Source organism: Hypanus sabinus, chromosome 11 (genome assembly GCF_030144855.1).
Source record: "Hypanus sabinus isolate sHypSab1 chromosome 11, sHypSab1.hap1, whole genome shotgun sequence".
In the NCBI taxonomy this organism is placed as follows: domain Eukaryota; kingdom Metazoa; phylum Chordata; class Chondrichthyes; order Myliobatiformes; family Dasyatidae; genus Hypanus; species Hypanus sabinus.
The window spans coordinates 44,906,987-44,932,400 of NC_082716.1; the positions used below are offsets into that span (position 1 = coordinate 44,906,987).

General features: G+C 43.8%; 1 protein-coding gene across 1 annotated transcript in view; it reads left to right on the forward strand.

The window, feature by feature from the left end:
• Positions 1–14,080: 14,080 nt before the first annotated feature.
• faf1 (Fas (TNFRSF6) associated factor 1) overlaps positions 14,081–25,414 on the forward strand; it is a 339,764-nt gene continuing 328,430 nt past the window's right edge. Inside the window, exons 1-2 of the mRNA XM_059984260.1 lie at positions 14,081–14,354; positions 24,671–24,739. Of these exons, the coding sequence (XP_059840243.1) occupies positions 14,313–14,354; positions 24,671–24,739 (111 nt within the window). The 5' untranslated portion in view covers positions 14,081–14,312. The remainder of the gene's footprint in view (positions 14,355–24,670; positions 24,740–25,414) is intronic.

The following is a 25,414-nucleotide window of genomic DNA, read 5'->3' on the forward strand; positions in this document are numbered from 1 at the left end:
TTCCCTGCCTCAATGGAACATACCTATGCAGAATTCCCTGAACATTTGTCACATTTCTGCCATGCATTTCCCTGAGAACATCTGCTCCCAAGCTTCTGACTAATAGCATCATATCCCCCCCCCCCACCTCAACTAAACATTTTCCCAAGTTGCCTTCTCCTATCCCTCTCCAGCACTATTGTAAAGGAGAGAGAGTTCTGATTACTATCTCCAAAATGCTCTTCCACTGAGAGATCTGACACCTGACCAGGTTCATTTCCCAATACCAGATCAAGTACAGCCTCTCCTCTATCTAGTGATTCTCAAAAATCATTACTAATGCCTCCACAATCTTTTCAGTCACCTCTTTCAGAGCCATGGGATGTACTGTACACCATCTGGTCCAGGTGACTTATCTACCATCAGACCTTTCAGTTTCCTAAGGACCTTCTCCCTTGTAATAGCAACTTCACACACTTTTGCCTGCTGACACTCTCAAACTTACAACATACTGCTAATGTCTTCCACAGAGAAAACTGATGCAAAATACTTCTTCAGTTCGTCTGCCATTATTGTCCCCCATTATTGCCTCTGCAGCATCATTTTCCTGCTATCCAATATTCACTTTTGCCTCTATTTTACACTTCAACTATCTGAAGAAACTTTTGGTATCCTCTTTAATGTTATTGGCTAGCTTACTTTTGTATAATTTCCTTACCTTCTTGAAGACTTTTTTGTTGTCTTCTGTTGATTTTTAAAAGCTTTCCAATCCTCTAACTTTTCACTAATTTTTGCTTTATTACATGCCCTCTCTTTGGCTTTTATGTTGATTTTGATTTATCTTGTTAGCTGCAGTTGTGTCATCTTGCCTTTAGAATGCTTCTTTATCTTTGGGATGTATGTATCCTCTGCCTTCCGAATTGCTTCCAGAAATTCCAGCCATTTCTGCCCTGTCGTTATTCCAGTGTTCTTTTCCAGTCAATTTTGGCCAACTGCTCTCTCAAGCCTCTGTAATTCCCTTTACTCCACTGTAATACTGATACATCTGACTTTAGCTTCTCCTTCTCAAACTTTAGGGTGAATTTGATCATAATTTGATCGAATATATCCTTAAGTTCTCTAATCAATTCAGGTTCATTGCAAAACACTCAATCCAGAATAGCCGATCATCCCCTAGTGAGTCCAACCACGAGCTGCTCTAAAAAGCCATCTGGTGGGCACTCTAGAAATTCTCCCTCTTGGGATCCAGCAGCAACCTGATTTCCCCAATCTACCTGCATATTTGATTTCTAAATGGACATTGAACCCTTAAGCACTACCCCACTACTTGCTTATTTCTGTTAGTTTGCACTACTTATTTTAACTTAACTATTTAATGGGCACATATATACTTAATGTAATTCAGTTTTTTCTCTATCTTTATTTATCATTTATTTCACTGCTTCTGTAAAGTTAACAAGTTTCACGACATATGCCAGTGATATTAAATATGATGCTAGTTCTGATTCTGATATTGAAATCCCTCAAGACTATTGTAACATTGCCCTTTCGGCATGCATTTTGTATCTTAAATTGTAATTTGTAGACCACATCCTAACTACTATTTGGAGGTCTGTATATAACTCCCATCAAGGTCTTTTTACCCTTGCAGTTACTTAACTCTATCCAGTTTGATTTAACACCTTCTGGCCCTATGTCACTTCTTTCTAAAGATTTTATTTTATTTTTTACACAATAGAGCAATGGCACCCCCTCTGCCTTCCTGCAGCCTGTTCTTTCAATACGATGTGTATCCTTTGATATTAAGGTCCCAGCTACAATTTTTTTTCAGCCATGATTCAGTGATGCCTACAACATCATACATGCCAATCTCAAACTGTGCTACAAGTTCATCTACCTTATTCTGTATATTGCATGCTTTCAAATATAACACCTTCAGTCCTGTTTTCACCCTTTTGAATTTTGTCTGCCTTTGCATTGCAACTCATCCTGTTGATCGCAATTTTGCCCTATCATCGGCCTCTTCTTGCTTGGTGTCTCACTACACACGGCCTCTGTTTGTAAACCAACAACCTCTTCCTCAGCACTATCACTTTGGTTCCTAACCCCTGCCAAATTAGTTTGAATGTGTGACAATAATAAACCAATACCAATAATGGTTTCCTTGTCAATAATCTTTGAAATAAAGAAAGTAACATATCAACAACATGCTGACAAATGATGAGTAACATGGAGTTAACCACAAAGTTGGCCTGCTGAACTCAAATAGAAATTCAGCAAGATCATCAATGTTTCTTATGTAACTGATGTGGGTGGCTGCAACTGCAAGGTGAGTCAAGGGGCAGACATTGGGCTGGACAATCAAGCCCATTGTTGGTGAACATCACTTAACTAAATACAATATAAGAATTCACTGAAAGTCATTTCAACTGGGTATTAAAGGCGCAGATACATCCATATATTTAAGGTTGTATGTCCTAATGATAATTCCAACTTCTGAAGTTTGGATCTTTCGGTGAGGCAGAAGTTCAAAGTTCAATGTAAATTTATTGTCAAAGTTCATATATGTCACCATATACAATACTGAGATTAATTTTCTTACACGCATTCAGAGTAAATGCAAAGAAATGAAAAATAAAAGCCAATAAATATTGAGGACATGAGAGGAAGAGTCCTTGTATTTGAAACAATAGGTTGTGGGAGCAGTTCAGTGTAGGGGTGAGTGAAGTTGTCCCTTCTGTTCATAACTGTTCCTGATCCTGGTGGCATGGGTCTTGAGGCTCCAGTACTTCCTTCCTGATGGCAGCAGCGAGAAAGGAGCTTGTCCTGGATGGTGGGGTCCTTGATAATATATGCTGCTTTCCTGTGACAGCACTCCGCCGGTGGGGGCGGCTGTGCCTGTGATGGACTGGGCTGTGTCCACTATTTTTTGTAGGCTTTTCTGTCCAAAGACTTTAAAGTTTCCAAACCAGGCCATGATGCAACCAGCCAACATATTTTCTACTAATATCTTCAGTAGCATAGCTTTAGGTTGTATTAGCTGAGGTTTTGTTGATATCACTTCCTTCCAGATCAAAAGACGATGAAGTCAGTTCCCACTCCTACTTCAGAGCATTAACAAAGTTTATACTGATATTTCAGTATGGCAACATGTCTTCAGAGGTGTCAGTTTTTACATGAGACAAACCCATGTTCTCTCTGTGGACAACACACACAAAATGCTTCATTGGGACAGATGAAATGTCCCAAAACGTCGACAGTGCTTCTCCTTATAGATGCTGCCTGGCCTGCTGCATTCTACCAGCATTTTGTGTGTGTTGCTTGAGTTTCAGCATCTGCAGATTTCCTCGTGTTTTCTCTCTGTGGATCCCATTCCAGAAGAAGATCAGGAAATCTTAATGGAAGAGATTCACCCTGATCCCCTTAGGGTCTACAAACCACCAAAAGATGAAATGAAATACCAATGAGAGGCAGTGGTCAAAAAGGTTAGTGCCAGAAATGATGTCCTGTGAAATTGATTTCATTCTTGCAAGAATTTAACAGACATCACATGGTAGGTCAAGGCAAATGGAAACAGCAACTTATTCACCTACTCACTCAGGTTTTACATTCACATTTGTCAATTGTGGCAACCCTCTTTTCAGCGCACTTGAACTGGCTCACAAAACGGTGCGCACCGGCAGGGAGGCCGGCCCCAAATAGGGCACCAGGCCTTCTCACCAGCAAGGGGAAAAGCCCGCGCGCGGGAAGGGACTGTGAATATGCGCCCCCTATAGCATTCTCGCCTGGGGAGGGCGGAAACAGGAAGGCTTAAAAGTGAGGCTGCAAAGTTTGAATAAGGCTTTAACGCAACTGCAACTCTCTGAGTGCTTGTCGTTATTCCAGCGCTGTGTGTAGCACACCGCTACAATTGGTGACCCCGACGGCCCAAACGATATTTGGACCGAAGATGAATGACGCCGCATTTGTTCATGCAGTTTTGTTAAAACTGCCAAGCTTCTGGATGCTGCGACCTCATATATGGTTCCAACAAGCAGAAGCCCAATTCCACATTCGGCAGATAACAATAGACAATAGACAGTAGGTGCAGGAGTAGGCCATTTGGCCCTTCTAGCCAGCACCGCCATTCACTGTGATCATGGCTGATCATACACAATCAGTACCCTGTTCCTGCCCTCTCCCCGTATCCCTTGACCCCGCTATCTTTAAGAGCTCTATCTAACTCTCTCTTGAATGCATCCAGAGACTTGGCCTCCACTGCCTTCTGGGGCAGAGCATTCCACATATCCACCACTCTCTGGGTGAAAAATTTTTTCCACATCTCTGTTCTAAATGGCCTACCCCTTATTCTTAAATTGTGGCCTCTAGTTCTGGCCTCACCCATCAGCGGGAACATGCTTCCTGCCTCCAGCGTGTCCAATCCCTTAATAATCTTATATGTTTCAATCAGATCCCCTCTCATCCTTCTAAATTCCAGTGTATACAAGCCCAGTCGCTCCAATCTTTCATCATTTGACAGTCCCGCCATTCCGGGAATTAACCTTGTGCACCTACGCTGCATTCCCTCAATAGCAAGAATGTCCTTCCTCAAATTTGGAGACCAAAACTGCACACAATACTCCAGGTGGGGTCTCACCAGGGTCCTGTACAGCTACAGAAGGACCTCTTTACTCCTATACTAAATTCCTCTTGTTATAAAAGCCAGCATGCCATTAGCTTTCTTCACTGCCTGCTGTACCTGCATGCTTGCTTTCATTGACTGATGTACAAGAACACCTAGACCTTGTTGTACTTCCCCTTTTCCTAACTTGACTCCAGTTAGATAGTAATCTGATAACCTCAGATTCCACACGTTACTACTACGTGGTGAGCTCCCTCGACCCGGGGACAGCCGCCCGGGTTGAGGAGTTCATACAGTCAACCCCGGAGGACAGCAAATACACAGAATTCAAAGCCCTGCTCATAAGGACTTTTGGATTCTCACGGCGCGAGCGAGCTGCCCGCTTACTGCACCTGGATCGTTTGGGAGACAGGCCGCCGTCGGCATTAATGAATGAGATGCTGGCCCTGGCTGAAGGACACAAGCCCTGCCTCGTGTTTGAGTAGGCGTTCCTAGAGCAGCTGCCCGAGGACATAGCCTGCTGCTGTCCGACGCAGATTTCAGCAACCCCTGGACGGTGGCGGCCTGGGCAGATGTGCTATGGATTGCCAAGAAGGAGAGTGGGGCGTCCGTCGCACAGATCACCAGGCCACGCTCCCAGCAGCAAACCAGTCCAGGCCCGGCCACAGAGCCCACTAACCCCAGAGGGAGGGGTGAAGAGACCAACGAACAATGGTGCTTCTACCACCAGCGGTGGGGCACGGAAGCCCGCCGCTGTAGCCCGCCCTGCAACTTCCCGGGAAATGCCAGGGCCAGCCGCCGCTGATGGCTACGGTGGCTGGCCATCAGGATAGCCTCCTGTATGTCTGGGACAAGCAGTGTGGCCGCTTTTTGGTCGACACCAGAGCCGAGATCAGCGTCTTACCTCCGAGTTATGACACCTGCAACAGAGACCTGGGACCCACCCTGCAGGCCACAAATGGCAGCACAGTACGGACCTACGGCACCCGTACGGTGCGGCTACAGTTCAGCTCCAGCCGGTTCACATGGGATTTCACACTGGCCGCTGTGGCCCAATCACTCCTGGGGGCGGATTTTTTGCTAGCTCACAGCCTGCTGGTCGACCTGCAAGGGAGGAGACTAGTCCACACCAAGACTTTTTAATCGTTCTCCCTGGGTGAAACCAAGTTGCCAGCCCCACACCTGAACTCCATCACACTGTCCGATGATGAATTCACCAGAGTCCTGGTGGATTTCCCATCAGTTCTGGCACCGCAGTTCACAGCAGCCATGCCCAGACATGGAGTACAGCACCACCTCCCGACCCAGGGACCACCCCTCCACGCCCGCACTCGGCGGCTTCCCCCGGACAAGCTCTGACTGGCGAAGGAGGAGTTCATGAGGATGGAGGAATTGGGGATCATACGGCGGTCCAACAGCCCATGGGCCTCCCCCCTGCACATGGTGCCCAAAGCGACAGGGGGCTGGAGACCATGCGGCGACTACCACAGACTGAACGAGGCTACAACACCAGACCACTACCCTGTGCCACACATTCAGGACTTTGCAGCAAACCTGCATGGTGCACGGATCTTCTCCAAGGTAGACCTCATCTGGGGATACCATCAAATCTGGATGCATCCGGACGACATCCCCAAAACAGCACTCACCACTCAGTTCAGCCTTTTCAAATTCCTCTGAATGCCGCACAGACATTTCAGCGGCTCATGGACGCAGTGGGATGCGACCTGGACTTAGCATTCATCTATTTGGACGACATCCGCATAGCCAGCGGTAGTCATCCGGAGCATCTGTCCCACCTCTGTCAACTCTACGCCCGACTGAGTGAATACGGCCTGACAATCAACCCGGCCAAATGCCAGTTCGGACTAAACGCCATCGACTTCCTGGGACACAGGTTTACTAAAGACGGGGCAACCCCTCTGCCCGTCAAGGTAGACGCGGTCCGCCACTTCCCCCGACCCAACACACTCAAAGGCCTGCAGGAATTCATGGGTATGGTGAATCTCTACCACCGCTTCCTCCCCTCAGCAGCTCGAATCGAGTGCCCCCTGTTCACCCTGATGTCGGGTAAGAGCAAGGACATTACCTGGGATAAGGAGGCTGCAGCCGCTTTCGTTAAAACCACAGAACCCTTGGCAAACGCAGCGAAGCTAGTGCACCCCAGAATGGGCGTCCCTGCTGCCCTCACAGTGGACGCATCTAACACAGCAGTCGGTGGAGTGCTGGAGCAACTCATCGCGGGTCACTGGCAACCCTTGGCGTTTTTCAGCAAACACCTACGACCACCCGAACTCAAATACAGTGCTTTCGACTGGGAACTGTTGGCGCTATACCTGGCAATCCGGCACTTCCGGTACTTCTTAGAAGGTCGACCCTTCACCGCGTTCACAGACCACAAACCGCTTGCCTTTGCGTTCATGAAGGTCGTCCCGCCAGCAGCGACATCTGTCCTACATCTCTGAATACACAACAGACATCCAGCATGTCTCGGGAAAGGACAATGTCGTGGCAGACGCACCATCCAGACCTGCCATCCAGGCCCTGTCCCGGGGGTGGACTATGGACTATGCTGGCGGAGGCACAGCAGGCAGATGATGAAATCCCTAGTTACAGGACTGCAGTCTCCGGTTTGCAGCTCCAAGACTTCCCCGTAGGCCCAGGTGAGAGGACCCTACTGTGTGACATAACCACCGGCCAACCCCGCCCCATCGTCCCGGCAGCCTGGTGGCGGCGAGTTTTTAACTCCATTCACAACTTAGCGCACCCCTCCATCAGGACAACTGTCCGGATGGTCTCCAAAAGGTTCGTTTGGCTCAGACTCCGCAAGCAGGTCAGTGAATGGGCCAGAACGTGCATGCAGTGCCAAACAGCCAAGGTGCAGCAGCACACCAAAGCTCTGCCGCAGCAGTTCCACCCCACCCATTGGCGTTTCGACCACATTCATGTGGACATCGTGGGACCCCTGCCAGTGTCGCGAGGAGTGCGGCACCTCCTGACTATCGTAGACCAGTTCACAAGATGGCCAGTGGCTGTCCCACTCACCGACACCACCTCCGAATCCTGTGCCTGAGCACTGATTGCAACCTGGGAATCTCGCTTTGGTGTACCGGCCCACATTGCCTCCGACAGAGGCGCCCAGTTCTCCCCCAGCCTGTGGTCAGCTATGTCCAGCCTTTTGGGAACACAGCTGCACCACACAACTGCCTACCACCCACAGTCGAATGGACTAGTGGAGCGTTTCCTCCATCACCTGAAGTCGGCTCTCATGGCCCACCTGAGAGGACCTAACTGGGTGGACGAGCTTCCCTGGGTCCTGCTCGGAATCCGCACGGCGCCCAAAGACGATCTGCACTGCTTATGTGCACAGGTTGATGTACAGACTGAATCCTATTCATTAATTTAAGAAGACTTCTGATAATGTGCCGGACTGCATCACAGCCTGGTTTGGAAACACCAATGCTCTTGAACAGATAATCCTAAAAAAAGTAGTGGATATAGCCCAGTCCATCACAGGTAAAGCCCTCCCCACCATTGAGTACATCTACATGAAGCATTGTTTCAGGAAAGCAGCACCCATCATCAGGGACCACCACCACCCTGATCACGCTCTCTTCTCACTGCTGCCATCAGGAAGAAGGTACAGGAGCCTTAGGACTCTTACCCCCCAGGTTCAGGTACAGCTATTGCCCCTTAACCAACAGCCTCTTGAATCAGAGGGGATAACTTCACTCATAACTTGCCCCATCATTGAAATGTTCCCACAACCTATGGACTCACTTTCAAGGATGTTTCATCTCATGTTCTCAATATTTCTCTTTGTAGTTGCACAGTTTGTTGTCTTTTGCACACTGGTTGAATGCCTAAGATGGTGTGATCTTTTATTGATTCTACTAAAGTTATTTATCTATTATAGATTTATTGAGTATGCCTGCAAGAAAATAAGTCTCAAGGTTGTATTTGGTGACATATATGTACTTCAATAATAAATGTACTTTGTACTTTGGTTACCAAACAACCAACAGCCAGTGATGAATTGCATACTATTAAGTCTGATGGCATAGTCATATCAAACCTTCTTTCTCACATTGCAGATCTCTGATGCCATACTCTCTCCCACCTCATGACATCTGGGTGGCTGAATGAGCCCTTTTATATTTCTGCTCCCCTCACCATGATGAGGAGGGAGAAGGGAACATGAACATCCTGCTCCTCTAAGTATGGCAGCAACCTAGAGGTAGTATCTGCATGTAGGAACTGTATTATTTCTTTAACTTGTTATCACTCGTTTGAATTGAGCATTCCTGGGAGATTTGCACTTGTTGTTCATCCCTAATTGGCAATCAGAGTGCGAGGACATCCTCCCAACCAATTGCAGTGCTAGTGGTTCAGAAGTTCCAACACTATTTTGGGAAGGCTGCATTAAACTGAATGAGCGAACACACGGAAGAGAAAGAATACACCACAAAACGTGATACAGGCTTCACCTTGCCTTTGCTAAAGTACACAAGTGAAAGTTATCCATGGCTTTTTAGGTCCGGGTTTTGTTTGTGAGGTGCAGAAGTTTTCATGAATGCTCCAATCAAATTGGAAAATGAAACACTCTGCGTGAAAATTGAATGGCAGTTTTCCTTCTGCTTTTGTTGAAGCTGATAAAGAGTTGTTGCACATGTGGAGAGTAAAGCATTACATGAGTGCAATTGATAATTTGATGTACTTTCAGAATCTGTGTATCCCAATATCTACCTCCTGTTATATATTCTTTTGAGTTCACTTCTCTTTGATTTCTGAAGCAGAGAGCTGCCAAATGCAATATGTGGCAAATATCACTTGCCACTGCCTGGATTGAATCAGTGACTAAAAAAAGCCAGGATGACATTTACATCCCTGGGACAGAAGTTCAGGCATGGGGTTGTGGCAGGCATCCAGCCCCTGGATACTGATACCCCAGTGTCCATGCCTTAGAAAGCCATAGTACCCACACCCATTATTTCTCAGCTTATGGAGGTGAAAGAGTGGCTTATCAAAGACTTTTGGTGGAGGTCTTATTTTTTTCCTTCCACCTGCTTTGCTTTTGCCTCTTCTCCTGTTCTGCCCAAACAGAGTCATTGTGGAATGCATGTGTTACCTGAAGCAGCATGGTACTCCTGTGAGTTTAATGTTGAACAAAAAGTTCACCTTGTGGTCTCCAGTGCTATGGATTGCAATGAAATTTACTCCATGTCAAACCCAAATGTACATGAATAATCAGTGTCTATATTAAATATAGGTCCAGGATTTGACTAGCTACAGTCAGCATTAGGTGCTAATTATATATCTCTGATTTGAATTCTCAGGGCAGTCTCTATTTTGGTCTTACATGTGGTTCGATATCTCTCACTAAATTATATAGCACAGAAACATACCCCTTGTCCCACATTCCAGACTGGATGTCAAGCATCCATTTCTACTAGTCCCAGAAAATGGCTCCATTAGCTTTCTGAGCTTGACAACTCAAAGTGCTCATCTAGAAGTTGTGAATGGCACTTGTCTCTACCACCCACTGAAATGTGTATTCCAGGTTTAACTAATCTCTATGTGAAAAAATTCATCCTTAGAACCTCTGACCCTTATCTTAAAACTCATGCCCTCTTATTTTAAATACCTATGCTAAGGGGAATAGTTCCTCAGTATCGACTCGATTTTGCCCCACATAATTTTGTTTGCCTTCAACAAAAGTTCAAATTTCAAAGTTCAAAATAAATTTGTTATCAAAGTTCTTATATGTTCACATGTACAACCCTGAGATTCATTTTCTTACTGGCATTCACAGTAAATACAAGAACTGCAATGAAAGACCATTCCCAACATTATGGACAAACAACCACTGCACAAAAGACAACAATGTGTGTAAATACAAAAAGAAAATAATAATGATAGTGATAATAAATAAATAAGCATTAAATATCAAGGATATGTGATGAAGGGTCCTTGAAAGTAAGTCCATAAGTTGTGAGAACAGTTCAGTGAAGGGACGAGTGAAGTTGAGTTAAGCTATGCCTTTTGGTTGATGATTGAAGGGTAATAGCTGTTCCTGAGCCTGGTGATGTGAGTCTTGAGGCTTTTTCCTGAGAGTAGCAGTGAGACGAGACCATGGTATGGAAGGTGGGGGTCCTTGACGATGGATGCTGCTTTCCTGCGACAGCACTCAATGTAGATGTATTCATTGGTGGGGAGGGCTTTACCCATGATGAATTGAGCTGTATCCATTACTTTCTGTAGGATTTTCCATTTAAAGGAATTTGTATTTCCATACCAGGCTATAATGTAACCAGCCAATATATTCTCTACTACATATCTCTCAGAGTTTGTCAGAGTTTTAGATGATATGCCAAATTTTTGCAAACTTCTAAGGAAGTAGAGCACTGTTGTGCTTTCTTCGTAATGGTGCTTACATGCTGGACCCAGGACAGGTCTGCTGAAATGATAACAATGAGGAATTTAATGATGATGACTGGTTCATGCATCTGTGGTTTCCTTCTCCTGAAGTCAGTAACCAGCTCCTTGGTCTTGCTGACATTGAGTAAGAGGTTGTTGTGGCACTGCTTAGCCAGATTTTCAATCTCCCTACTACATGACTTGACACCACCTTTGATTATTCAATGACAGTGGTGTTGCCAGCAAATGTAACTATGGTATTGAGTGATGGTTAGCCTCATTGTTTTAGGTATTAAGTGAGTAGAGAGGGGGCTAAGCACACAGCCCTGTAATCCACCTGTGCTGCCTAGAATTTCCCTACTGCATAGCCCTCTATTTTTCTAAGCTCCATGGACCTATCTAAGAGTCTCTTAAAAGACCCTGTTGTATCCATCTCTCCCATCTTTGCTAGCAGTGCATTCCGCACACTTACCACTGTATGAAAACCTTACCGCTGACATTCTCCTTGTACTTACTGCCAAGCACCTTAAAACTATGCCTCCTCATGTTAACCATTTCAGCCTTGGGATAAAGCCTCTGGCTATCCACATGATTCAATACAATTTCAATAGTTACAATGATATAATTTACTTCATTGGGTTGACAAATGGTTCCTTTGAGGTACTTATTTACAGTAAAAACACATAGAAAATTGATAAGACAACTCTGAAGGTTCAAGCACCTTTTTCTGAGAGAACCTAATTAACACAGTTATTCTAAAGACAGAGAGCCAGGTGCCCAACTATTGATAGAGCTAAATGATAGTATCTGCTCTGCAAGCTTCCTTCAACTTGTTTATAATGGTGCAAATTACTTAAGACCATTTTCCCTGGATTGATGGAGACCAGTTAATGCAACTCCATTTTCTTAACATTTGGCTGATGCACATGCAATTGTCTCATGGTCACCATTTTGCAAACCATTTATCTTAGTTTATGGGCCAGCCTGTATTTTTAACTTCAATTTACTGCTTGCAATTTACAATAAGAATGGGTTCTTGCTTGAATTATTTTCTGTTATATTCACATTACTCCAGAATACCCTCTAACACATGGTAGATCCTAAGGTCAAAAGTTAACCTTATCATACCAGAGGCTCATTCAATAGTCTCAGGCTGTCCTTGACCCTGGTGCTAAGTGCTTTCAGGCTTTTCTATCCTCTGCCCAGCGAGAGATGTAGAGTGAAGAAGGCAGAATGTCCAGATGGAAGGAGTCTTTGATTATGTTGAATGCTTTATAAAGGGAGTGAAAAGTGTGGATGGAGTATTTGATGGGGAGTTTGGTTTTGTGATGTGTTGAGCTATATCCAATCTCAAATAATAATGGTCCCAGTACCAATCCCTGTTGTTTACCACTGGTTAATGTTTCTAATCATAAGAACAACCCTCTACCATGATTCTCTGCCTTGAATTGGAACCCATGGATTCAGTTCTGATGCAGCCACATCATAAGCTTTACTGGAGCCTGTATAGATTCCAACATTGGACCATATCAACTGCACCACTTTCATTGATGCTCTGAAAATTTAATCAAATTGATTAGGCAGACTCTCACCCTAACGAGAATATGTTGATTATCTTTGATTAATCATTGCCTTTCCAAGGGTAGTTAGTTGTGTTCCTTAGAATTTTTTTTCATACAGTGACTGTAGATTCACCAATCAGTGTAATCCCTATTGACTTTTTAAATAAAAGCACCTTAGATGCTGTCTCTAAATATCATTAGAATCATGAATCAAGTGATCCCATTATGTGAAGCTAAACATTGTTGAACAAGTGAGTAATTATATCAATCAGCATTTTGCTGATGACAGCCTTGGTGATCGTTTGGTAATGAGTAGGGCTTTATTTTCGCTGTATTTTTTTTAAATGAATGGGACATACTTGAGCAATTTTCCACATACTGAGTATGAGCTACTATCAAGGCTAGTTTTGGACTGCAAATCTTCAGTACTATAGCTGGAATGTTGCGTAGTATCATATTCTTTGTAATATCCAGTACTTCCAAGATACTTTTCAAAAAGAAATTGAATCAAATAAAATTATTGATAAATGGCTTCTCTTGATTCCTTTTAACAATATTGAGTTGAATTATCAAATATTCTTCTGGATGAAGATGACTGCTCAATAGGTGGTGAAAAACTGCACTAACACGATAAAAATGATCATCAACTACTTATGAGTTTGCTGGGTGTTTGGCACTGAACTCCATAAATCCATGGGGTGGGGTGAGGAAGAGACAGACTGCGAGTGGGAAGGGGAAATGAGGGAAAGAATGAACATTAAAGCAAGAGAGAGGGTGGGGGAGGGGAGAGGGAGAGAGAGCCAGTGCACTGGAGAAGATGGGGACAGACAGAGAATGCTCTGGGCAGAAAGAAAGAGCGGTGAGGAATGAAGGAGAACAGCAAGAATGGAGAGGGAGTGCAAGCAACGGAGGAGAGCAGAAGGTAAAGGGAAAACAAGAGTGCAGGGGAGGAGGAGTGGGCGTGTGAGACTAGAAAGAAGGGAAAGCAGAGTCTGGATTGTGGTGCAGGGATAGATTCAAGAGAGTGGAGGAGCTGACAGGAGAGTGGGGTGGGGAGTGGAGCGCTGGTAGGATAGGAGGAGAAAATACGTGAAGGGACATAAGGATGGTGGATAGATCTAGGCGATGGGGAGAGAACGCTGCAGAAAATGGGGCGGGAATGTCAGGCGCTTGGGGAGAGTACACTAGTTGGGATGCAAGTTAGATGGAGGAACAGCATATGGGTGTAAGGTGTGGAAACTAGATGAGGAAGGGATGGGAGAGAAGAAAAGTCAGGGTGACAAGGAGGAGGCCAGGAAGATGGGAAAGGAGGAAGACGCAGGGGTCGGTGCCGCGGAGGGCAAAGGAAAACGAAAGGCGAGGGAAGAGAGCTCCCGGGCAGGGAAGGGCGACCCATTGACAGCTGCGTCACGTGGAGACGCTGCCGTAAATGCGACGTTTATTTCCCTTCACGACAGCGTGACAAGCAAATTTAGTGAACGACGCTGCCGTAAAGGACACGGGTAAGCTCATTCCTATCGGAGGGGTATCAGAGGGCATTGTTTGCCCCGGCAGCAGCTGTAAAGGATATCTTTGGGTGCAGTCACTCTAGATAGTTGATTGACTGCCGAGATCCGTTTACGGCGGGATCGCTGACCGTCGCTGTGTGTTTTCGTGGATGAGTGTGGTGGGCGCGCTGGGAGCAGACGTCCCTGTGCGGGGGGCGGCCGAGCGCGGGGCACAGAAACACCACGATGGCGGCCATGGATCGGGAGATGATTCTCGCCGACTTCCAGGTACGTCTGCGGCTTGTAACGTTGCTGCATGCGTTCCCTCTCACCAACTGTGAATGCAGGGGGAACTTTATTGTGTGTTTTCAGCTGAACGATAGATGTCACCGACTGGTTACCTAGTTGTCATGTAAATTATTGCCCACATGTTCGCACCCGAAGGTAATATCTGAGATGAGCCCGGCTCCCTTCTCTCTTCTTTTGACTGTGTATCCTCACGTGAAGTGCGCAGATGATGGGGTATTGTTTCTCACTGTCTGCCTTGTTCCATGACAAGGTTTGTAGAAATGAGCCCATTTGCTTACAATCTTTATTTTCCCACTACCTCCACTGTACAATTACAAACTAATTTATTAATGCAAAGTTGCAGGCATCAGAAATGTATAGGCGAAAGAGTCGTGTGCAGTCTTGTTGTAAATGTCCGTGTTAAAGACCAATAGTACGACGAGAACCTTGCAATTTTACGTGTGTTTGGAGGGGATTTGGTGGCGGAAGTTAGGAACGGGACCACAGCTGGGGGAGGTGGTGGGCTCTTGTTAGGAACGGGACCACAGCTGGGGGAGGTGGTGGGCTCTTGTTAGGAACAGGGGACCACGGATGGGGTGGTGGGTGTCTTGATAAGAGTAAGTTACCACGGCTGCTGGGGTGGGGGAGTACTGTTAGGAGCTGGTAACCATGGCTAGTTGAGTGGGGTGATCTTGTTAGGAGCAGGGGACCAAGGCTGAAATTGTTAGGGGATGTGTCCTATTAGGAGTAGGGATGCACGGCTGGTGGTAGGGGTCATATTAGGAGTAGAGAACCATGTCTGGTGGTTGGGGTTTGCGTGGAGTGGGGGACCTCGGCTGGTGGTGGGGGTCTTGTGGGGGAGCAGGGGCCCATGGCTGGTGGATGTGTGGTGGTGGTTAGGGGGCAGGGGATGAGATTGTTGTGGAGGAGTTTGGGAGTTGCTATTGGATGAAGTTTGATTAATTACTGAATGGGTCAGTGGAGATATAGGATGATTGGTGAGTGGACATGTGACAGGCTGTGAGGAATGTTAGTCCTATGGGGTGAGCGCATGTGGAAAGTTCGGAGTGCAATCGATGGCGGAGAGCAAACAAGTGGAGACTGGCATTGTACAAGGCAAATGGAAGAGGTGGATTGGGTGTGGGGATAGGTTCAGAGAGGGAGAAAGGAGAAGGAATGGGATCATTTGATGATGGAGTGAGAGTATGGGATGAGGCATTCACCAAAATGTTATAGACCAAAATGCAGGGTGATTTGACTTTGATATTTTGTTAAATACACCTATTTGGTGCAATTCTTCCATTGTAGGTTTATGTTTCGATCTCGCAAGTTTGACCATAACACCATAAGCCACAGCAGCAGAATTAGGCCATTTGACCCATTGGATCTGCTCTGTCATTTAATCATGGCCGATTCAGCTTCAATCTCCTGTCTTCTCCCCGTACCCCTTCTTCCCCTGACCAATCAAGAATCTATCAACCTCTGCCTTAAATATACATACAGACTTGGCCTCCACAGCTGCCTGTGGCAATGAATCCCACAAATTCACCACTCTCTGGCTAAAGAAATTCCTCCTGATTTCCATCCTAAAAGATACCCCTTTATTCTGAGGCAGTGTCCTCTGGTCTTAGACTCTCCCATCATAGGAAACATCCTCTCCACATCCACTCTATTGAGAGTTTTCAACATTCTTTCGGCTTCAGTGAGGTTACCCCTAATTCTGAATTCCTGTGAATACGGGCCCAGAACCATCATACACTCTTCATATGAGAAGCTGTTCAAATCTGGAATAATTTTTAACAACCTCCTTTCAATTCTCTCCAGATTCAGCACAACCTTTCTAAGATATGGGGCTGAAAACTGCTCACAATATTCCAAGTGGGTCCTCTTCAGTGCTTTGTAAAGTCTCAACATTACATCGTTGCTTTTATATTGTCTTGAAATGAATGCTAACATTGCATGTTTTCCTCACCGCAGACTCAACCTGCAAATTGGCTTTTAGGAAATCCTGTACAAGACCTCCCAAGTTCCTTTGTGCCTCAGTATTTTTGTACTTTACATTTAGAAAATAGTCAAGCTTTTCTTTTGTTCTATTAAAGTGCATGACTATGCACTTCCTCACAGTGTATTCCATTTACCACCTCTTTGCCCATTCTCTTAATATATCTAAGTCCTTTTGTAGCCTCAAAACTATCTGCCCCTCCACCTATCTTTCATCGTCTGCAAACTTTGCAACAAAGCCATCAATTCCATCACCCAAATTGTTGACGTGTAACGTAAAATATAATTGGTCGCAATACAGACCCTTATGGAACGCCACTAGTCACTGGCAGCCAACTAGAAAAGGCTCCCTTTATTCCTACTCTTTACCTCCTGCCATTCAACCACTGCCTTATCTATGCTTGTAATACCTTGTAATCCCATGGGCTCGTAGTTTATTAGGCAGCCTTGTGTGGCACTTTGTTTAAAGGCCTTTGGAAAATCCAAATACACAACATCAAATGATTCTCCTTTGTCTATCCTGCTTATTATTTCTTCGAAGAATTCCAACTGATTTGTCAGGCAAGATTTTCCCATGAGGAAACCAAGCTGCCTACAGCCTGTTTATCTTGTTCCTGCAAATACCCTGAAACCTCATCCTTGGGTTTGAATGTAAATTGTTTATGAGTAGAATCAATTTATTTAAATAAGTAAGTATCAGAAATGAAATCTTAATACATTTTTGTGTATTATTTGATTTCAGCAGAACATAATTGTGAGAAAATAGCAGCATTGCTGAATTAATGGCAATATTCAAAGAATATTATAATTCTTTTAAACACACACAAAATGCTGGAGAAACTTAGCAGGTAAGGCAGCATCTATGAAAGAGAGTAAACAGTTGAGGTTTTGGGCTGACACCCTTCTTCAGGACTGGTTTACTCTTTTCCATAGTTGTTGCCTAGCCTGTTGAATTCCTCCAGTGTTTTGTGTCTATTGCTTTGGATTTCCAGCATCTGCAGATTTTGTCGTATTTATCATGATTCATTAATCCTTTAACCTTTCAGTGTATTGGTCAATCTGCCTTTTGATCATCAGAGGAGAGACAGCAATGTGATCATCATTTCCTGTGGTTACATTGAAGTTAGAGAAATTTGTAGTTAATGAATTGTTACTTTTTCTGAGCTAATTGCTGGTGATTGTTTTCAGGATATTGAAGGAGAGGGAGGTACAGTTAGTGATGAATTGAACCAACATTCATCACAGAGAAGATGCACCTCCTAGTGGTCACCTTTTGAAAATATTTTGGCAATGGCATGACATTTAGTCAATTATTTTCTACGAGAACTCTTTTAAACATTATTAAATTATGGAGTCAAAGGACCTATTTTTCAACAAATGGTTTGGTCATCTGAGCTGTTGCTTTATGATTGTGTCATTTGGATGCCCTCTTGAAATGTGGAAATGTGTAATGTTTGTTTGACCAAGTAAATGAAATCTGTGAAATTATGTAGCTAATTCTTTTGTGCCAAATACAATCTGATCCCTAGCTCTAAAAAGGTTCAAGTAATAAAGGCTGCTTAACAGGGTAAGAGTCCATGGTATTACAGGAAGGATACTAGCAAGAAAAGAGGATTGGCTGATTGGTAGTAGGCAAAGAGTGAGAATAAAGGAAGTCTTTTGTGGTTGGCTGCTGGTGACTAGTGGTGTTCTGCAGGGGCAATGCTGGGACCTCATTTTTTTCATGTTATATGTCAGTGATTTGGATGATGGAATTGATGGCTTTATGGCCAAGTTTGCAGACAATACAAGGATAGGTAGGAGGGCTGGCAGTGTAGAGGAAGCAGGGAGTCTGCAGAAGGACAGACAGATTAGGAGAATGGGCATAGAAGTGGCAGATAGAATATCATGTAGGAAAGTGCATGAACATGAATAAAGGCATAAGAGAATTCTCCGAACGGGGCGAAAATTTTAAAAATCAGGGCTTGGGAGTCCTCATGCAGGATTCCCTAAAAGTTAACTTGCTGGTTGAGTTGGTGGTAAGCTGGTCAAATACAATGGCATTGATTTCAAGAGGACTAGAATGTACAAGAAAGGATATAATTCTGCGGCTTTATAAGGCATTGGTCAGGTCGCACGGAGTATTGTGAGTGGTTTTGGGCCCATTAACTAAGAAAAGATATGGTGGTATTGGAGAGGGTCCAGAGGAGGTTCACAAGAATGATTCTGGGAATGAAAGGGTTGACATTTGAGGAGCATTTTTTGGCTCTGGGCTTATACTCGCTGGAGTTTAGAAGAATGAAGGGGGATCTCACTGAAACCTATTGAATATTGAAAGGCCAAAATGGAGAGGACGTTTCCTACTGTTGGGGAGTCTAGGACCGGAGCAGAGGGATGTTCATTTAGAGCGGATATGAGGAGGAATTTCTTTAGCCTGAGTGTTGTGAATCTGTGGAATTCATTGCCATAGATGGCAATGGAGGCCAAGTCATCAGATATATTTAAAGCAGAGGTTGATAGTTTCTTGATAGGTCATCAAAGTTCACGGGAAGAAGGCAGGATAATGAGGTTGAGAGAGTTAATAAATCAGCAAGAATGGCATGGTAGAGTAGACTCTATGGGTCAATTGGCCTAATTCTGTTCTTGTGTCTTATGGTCTTGTAAATGTAACGGCCAGAGAATCCTAGAGTTTTGCAAATTAAAATACTTTGGTTCTCATTTATGCTGAGTAACAACAATCTGATGTAATAGGCAATACAATGCTGGCGGAACTCAGCAAGTCAGGTAATACCCATGGAGGGCACTAAACAGTCGGCATTTTGGCTGAGACCCTTCAGGATTGAAAATGAAGGGGGCAGAAGCAAGAATATTGAGGTGAGGGGAATGAAATGAGCTGTGAGGGGATACATGGAAGAAATACAAAGTAGGAGGAATCTAGTAGGAGAGGACAGTGAATCATGGAAGAAAGGGAAGCAAGTGGGGAACCAGAGTGAGGTGATGACGACACATCGGAATCGAAAGTCAAATTGAAATGGGTGGCCACTAGGAGATCCTGACTTTTGTGGCAAACAGAGCTTAGGTGCTGTATTAAGCAGTCTTCCACTCTGCATCGGGTCTCAGCGATGTAGATGAGGCCATGCTGGATGCAATATATGACCCCCGATAGATATTTGAAGTATGACCTCACCTTGAAGTATTATTTGGGTTCCTGAACAGTGATGGAGGAGGAATGTAAAATGACACACTTGCAGGGGTAAGTGGCAGGAGGGGGATCAATGGGAAGGGACCAGTGGACAAGGGAGTCGTATAGAGAGCAATCCTTACAGAAAGGGGAGAGGGAGTGAAAGGGAAAGATTAGATTGGAAGTTACCTTTGTTAAGGTTGCAAGGAAGGTAAGGATCAGGGTATTGAAAGAAAGGATGATAGAAAAATTGATAGAGTTGTACTTTTCACACTGAAGTTTCATTTTTGGCCAGTAATAAAAATGGAATAAGGAAGTGGCAATCTATTTCAGTTCTGTAGGCCAGGAAGGATACATTGAAGAATGAGTAGATATTGATGTGGGACAGGGTACAAGCAGGACTGGAGTACTTCAGTTTGGGATAATAGATATAGGTCAGACAAATTAGTGGATATTTTTGGAGGAATGAGCACAGATGGTTGTACTATTAAATATGCAAAAATATGGTTAGGCATATTTCTGAAAAAAAAATTACATAATCTATTTTCACTTTGAGTTAGATTTAGTTTGGTATTGATTTTGGTTCAGATAGAGATGTGGGTTATGACTTATCCAAGTAAGCTTTGATTGTTTTTCATTCTCAAAGAAGGACAAATGTATATGAACCACAACATGTATGGAGAATGAAGTGATAAATTTAGCAGCCACCAATTTTATTTACCTGCATATTGTTAACATAGAAATATATTCCAAAATGATTCTTGAAAGTTTGAAGCTACTTATAAAAATGTAAAATCAACTGGTCTCAGTGATCCTAAAAGATTACTTTTATTTTGGTAATTGATAACATGAGCATTTAATATGTTCAGTAACAATCTGATAATTTAAAAATATGCGTTGATGAAGATTTGAGCATGCTTTAAATAAGTAAATATCAGCTCCAAATCCACCAGACAAAACAAGATCAAAAACTAAAGCTACAAGACCTGCACAAAGCTATATAGTTACAACAGTGCAAACAATAGCATAATTGATAAAAAAAAAACAGACCATGGGCACAGTAAAAATAGTCCAAAGATGTTAAAAGATATAAGTTCAAAAGAAATCACCACACAGTTTCCACAAGTCCCCAGGGTTCCGACAGACTCGCCATCCCACGCAGGCGGCAGAAGGAAATGCCCCCGCTATGGACTTCCATGGCGCCGCCCGACTCAGCCTCGCAGACGCAGCACACAATGAAAGCTCCGTCGAACCCAGCCTCGCAGATGCAGCACACACCGAAAGTGACCTGACCGCAGCGGACTCCGAGTCCGTTGAACCTCCGAGCCAACGACCATCCCCTCCGGCACAGCTTCTCTGAGCACCATCCTCTGTATTAAGCACCATCCTTTGTATTAAGACAACCCCGCCAACAGCCATTGGCAACGCGACCCCGAGGACTGGGGGCCTGTTCTTCCCAGCAGAGTCCCAGACCTCACAGCAGCAGCAGCAACAAAGGTTTTCCTGGAGATTTCTCGATGTTCCTCCATGCTCCCACGTCTGTTTTCAATTGATTATGATTGTGCACGGCACCCCACTTCACAAATAACAGATAATCAGCTCCGGAGTGGCTGCTGCAAGCTGCGTCGCGCCACCATCTTGGAAATATGAGGTATTTCAGAGATGATTTGCTTTTTTCCCCCTGGGAAGAAAGGGTTGGCGAGTGAGGAAAGATTTAATTTGCTGAGGGCTAGGTCTGTGGCAATCTGCTGGTGTCAGCATTCAACACCATCATACCCTCAATACTAATCAACAAGCTTCAAAATCTGGGTCTCTGTACCTCCCTCTGCAACTGGATCCTTGACTTCTTCATCAGGAGACCACAGTCAGTGTGGATCAGAAATAACATCTCCTTGTTGCTGACAGTTGACTCCCATGCATCTCAAGGATGCATGCTTGACTCAGTGCTCTACTCTCGCTGCATTCATGACCGTGTGTCTAGGCACAGCTCAGTTGCTATCTATAAATTTGCCAGTGACACAACTGTTGTTGGCAGAATCTCAGATGGTGGCAAGGAAGCCTATAGGAGTGAGATAGATCAGCTGGTTAAGTGGTGTCACAATAATAACAACCTTGAACTCAATGTCAGTAAAATCAAGGAATTGATTGTGGGCTTCAGGAAGAGGAAATTGAGGGAGAACACACCAGTCATCATTGAGGTATCAGCAATAGAAAGGCTGAGCTGTTTCAAGTTCCTGGGTGTCAACATCTCTGAGTATCTATCCTGGACCCAACATACTGATGCAATTACAGAGAAGGCACTATAGCAGCTACGTTGCATTAGGAGTTGGAGGTGATTTGGTATGTCACCAAAGATTCTAGCAAATTTCTTTAGATGTTCAGTGGAGGGCTCACTATCTGGTATGGAGGGGCCACTGCACAGGATGACGGTTGCAGACTCTGCCAGGTCCATCATGGGCATTAGTCTCCCCAGCATTGAGGAAATCTTCAAAAGACTATGCCTCAAAAAGGCAGCACCCACCATTAAGAAGCTCCATCACCCAGGACATCGCCTCTCCTCATTGCCACCATTAGGGAGGAGCCTGAATACACACACTCAGCATTGTAGAGATAGCTCTCCTCCCCCCCCCCCCCCACCCCCGTGATATGAATTCTGATTCTGAATCTGAATCTGTCCTCATTGGCATTTAGAAGAATGTCACTGAAGCAATGCACAAGGTGTGGAGAGGATACAAGGTATATGCTAAAAAGATATTTTCCTTTAAGGAGGAATGCTAGAACCAGGGAAAAGTGTGTTGGAGGAAGATGTTCTGAATTTGGGATGGAGATAATAATTTATTCTCTCTCAACTGCATGAATCTTTGAAATTCTACCTCAAAATTCTGGTGTAATCATTTAATATACAGTGGATTCTGTCTAATTGGGATCAGTACATTTTAGCCCAATTAAACAGCTGTCCCAATTAGCTAAAGTTTAATGGAAATGGTTAATAAGGTATTTTTAAAAAAAGTCAAACTTAGCAAATTATGTATTTAAATGAAATGAAGAACAAATTAGAACAATGCTAGTACTACTACAATACTATAAAACTGTACTAATTCCTCTCAGTTATCAGCAGAGGAATTCAACCAGTGTATGCTGACGTGTTCTTTTAATTTATTGTAAATGAACAAAATCAGTGCAGATACCTGGTGCCTAATGAACTGCCTTCATACAATGCTTTTAACAGTTGCATCCTTCAAATCTTCAGTATCATTGTAACATTCAAGGTGATTGTCAACATCTTCAAATTCTTTGTAGTTCCTGACTTGTTGAAGTGTGAAATTGTTTAATTTTCACTCCCATCTGTTTCGGGTATCTCCAAGCTGAAAACTGAGATGGTTGAAGATGTGAATAAATCACAAGCCATCGTTTAACTCCTCTTTATTAAAACGGCTCTTGTTTGCTCTGCCATCCACTAAAAACATGGTTAACCAGGCATTAGCTTCGGATCCACTCTGTCTGTTTCCCATAAACTGCAAATTGCATTGACATCAGCAATTACCTCAATGGATTCTGGTTAACTGGGCCATTGATTAATAAGGGCAGCTACTTAGCTGGGACAATTCAAAAACAAAGACTAATCGAGAATCCAGCTGGGACTCTTTTCATTTATTTGGGACACCATGCCGCTTAATTGGGATGGGAGGACGGGAGACTGTTTACTGAGCAGTTTCTAACTAGAGTCACCACGTGCTCTTGTGTGGCCATTACACACTATTATGTGATTAGAGCCAATAGTCTTTAAATATCAGCAGTTGCGTGTGCTTTTGTTTTTAAAAAAAATGTGCAGCAATTTTTGTCACTCATAGTTGGTGAGAAATGAACAGTAAGACGATTCATAAATTTTGCTTTCTGCAGCTTTAAGCAATCAGGCTTGGAGATGCCAGAAATGGCTGGGAATGAAGCAATTTCATTACTTCAACAAGTTGGGAACTATGCAGAAATTTAAGATGTTAAGTCATCTTGAATATTACAGTTCAAAAGAAGATTTGAAGGTTGCAATTATCACAAATTGAATGAAGATAGTCCCTTATCTGTGTGATTTTGTTCATTTATAGTCAATAAAAAGAACATAGCAGCATACACTCAGCTGTCACCTGTGGCTCCAAAAAGCTGTGTTTGGCTGCGACAGCAGGCAGACCTTGGTACACTGCTTCGACAGGTGGGCTAATAAACCAGCTGAGGGGAGCCAACTGGCCGTATGCTTTGTATGCTATCTGTCCCAGCATACAAAAGTCAGCTCCAGTGGACTGGTCAGATAGATGGTCCAGGAAAATGGTTTTGCATTGCTCTGTGGAGAGCTAAGGGCATGATGAGGCATGGAATAAGCATGGTTACCCACTGCAACCAAGGAAAGTCCCGGTATGATGGCGTTCGTATCACTGTACCTGGACCTCTGAGGTCAAGAGAGAGGAATAGCCCCAGTGCAATGATGTTTCCACTTTAATATCTGCCGCACAGGTTTCCTGCCGTCATTGCATATGATGGACAACCACCAAGCCAGCTATTAGGACCTATTACAGTTTTATAGTACTGTAGTAGTATTGATAGTGTTCTAATTTGTTCTGTATTTCATCTAAATACATAATTTGTTACTCAGTTAAAGGGTAGCTTTTTCTTTTTTATATCTTTTGAACTACTTCCATAAAGCTTTGCCCAATTGGGGCAGCTACTTAATTGGGCAAAAAATGTACTGAATCTGATGTGTCTCAATTACCTGGAATTCACTGTATGTGCAGGGTTACATTGAAATAAGTTTTGGATTAAATTTCTTTGGTGGACTTGAATCCTTTGATTCTGAAGGATTGTTATTACCTCAACTATGGTGGAAAATAAATTGGAGATTTTGGAATGGGGCTCTTTGAATGATCAAAATCCAATCTGAATGCGATCACAATTTTTATCATGGTCTTTTGTGAGAAGTTTACATAGGCTGTCAAATACGATTGTTTTATTGCATTGTTTCTTAGTGTAAAAGTCCTTTGTACTTTGTTTCTTAAGTTGAAGCATTTTCTTGATTAATATATTTTGGTATAAGTTGTGCATTGCAAAGTTAATATTTGCTGGATGTAAACATTTTAACAGCTTTCTTGTAAAACTTTTGTCTTTGCAGGCATGCACTGGAATTGAAAATATTGATGAAGCTATTACATTGCTTGAGCAAAATAATTGGGATTTAGTGGTAAGTTGTAAAATTTAATGGAAGAGTATTTTAATTTGATGAAGGTTTTTCTGAAGATCTTTTAATGATGTACATGCATTTTGAATCTTGATGATGTATTGCACTGTCAGCTGTATCACTCAATTGTTCAAACATTGCTGAAACTGACATTTTATAGTAACACACAGAAAATGCTGGAGGAACTCAGCAGGCCAGGCAGCATCTATGGAAAAGTACAGTTGACGTTTGGGGCCAAAACCCTTTGGCAGGACAGGACTAACATTTTATAACTAGTTTTGATATTTTGGTGGTTTCTTCCCCACTCTCATTGGTATCATTCCAGTGAACTTTCAGCTGTACTTCTCTTGCAAGTATGTCTTTCCTTGGTTAGGTTGACCAAACCAATATATGAAATTCTATTGGAACAGAGCACAGCCGACGTTTGGGACTGAGACCCTTCACCAGGATGGGAGGAAAAAAGATGAAGATCAGAGTCAGAAGGTGGGGGGAGGGGAGGTTGCTTCCTGTCCTGCTCCCTCCCCCCTCAAACCACCTCCAGTCCTGCTGAAGGCCCGCGACCTGAAGTGTTGACTCTATTCCTTTCCACAGATGCTGCCTGGCCTGCTGAGTTCCTCCAGTGTTTTGTGTGTGTTGCTTGGATTTCCAGCATTTGCAGATTTTCACTTGTTTGTGACA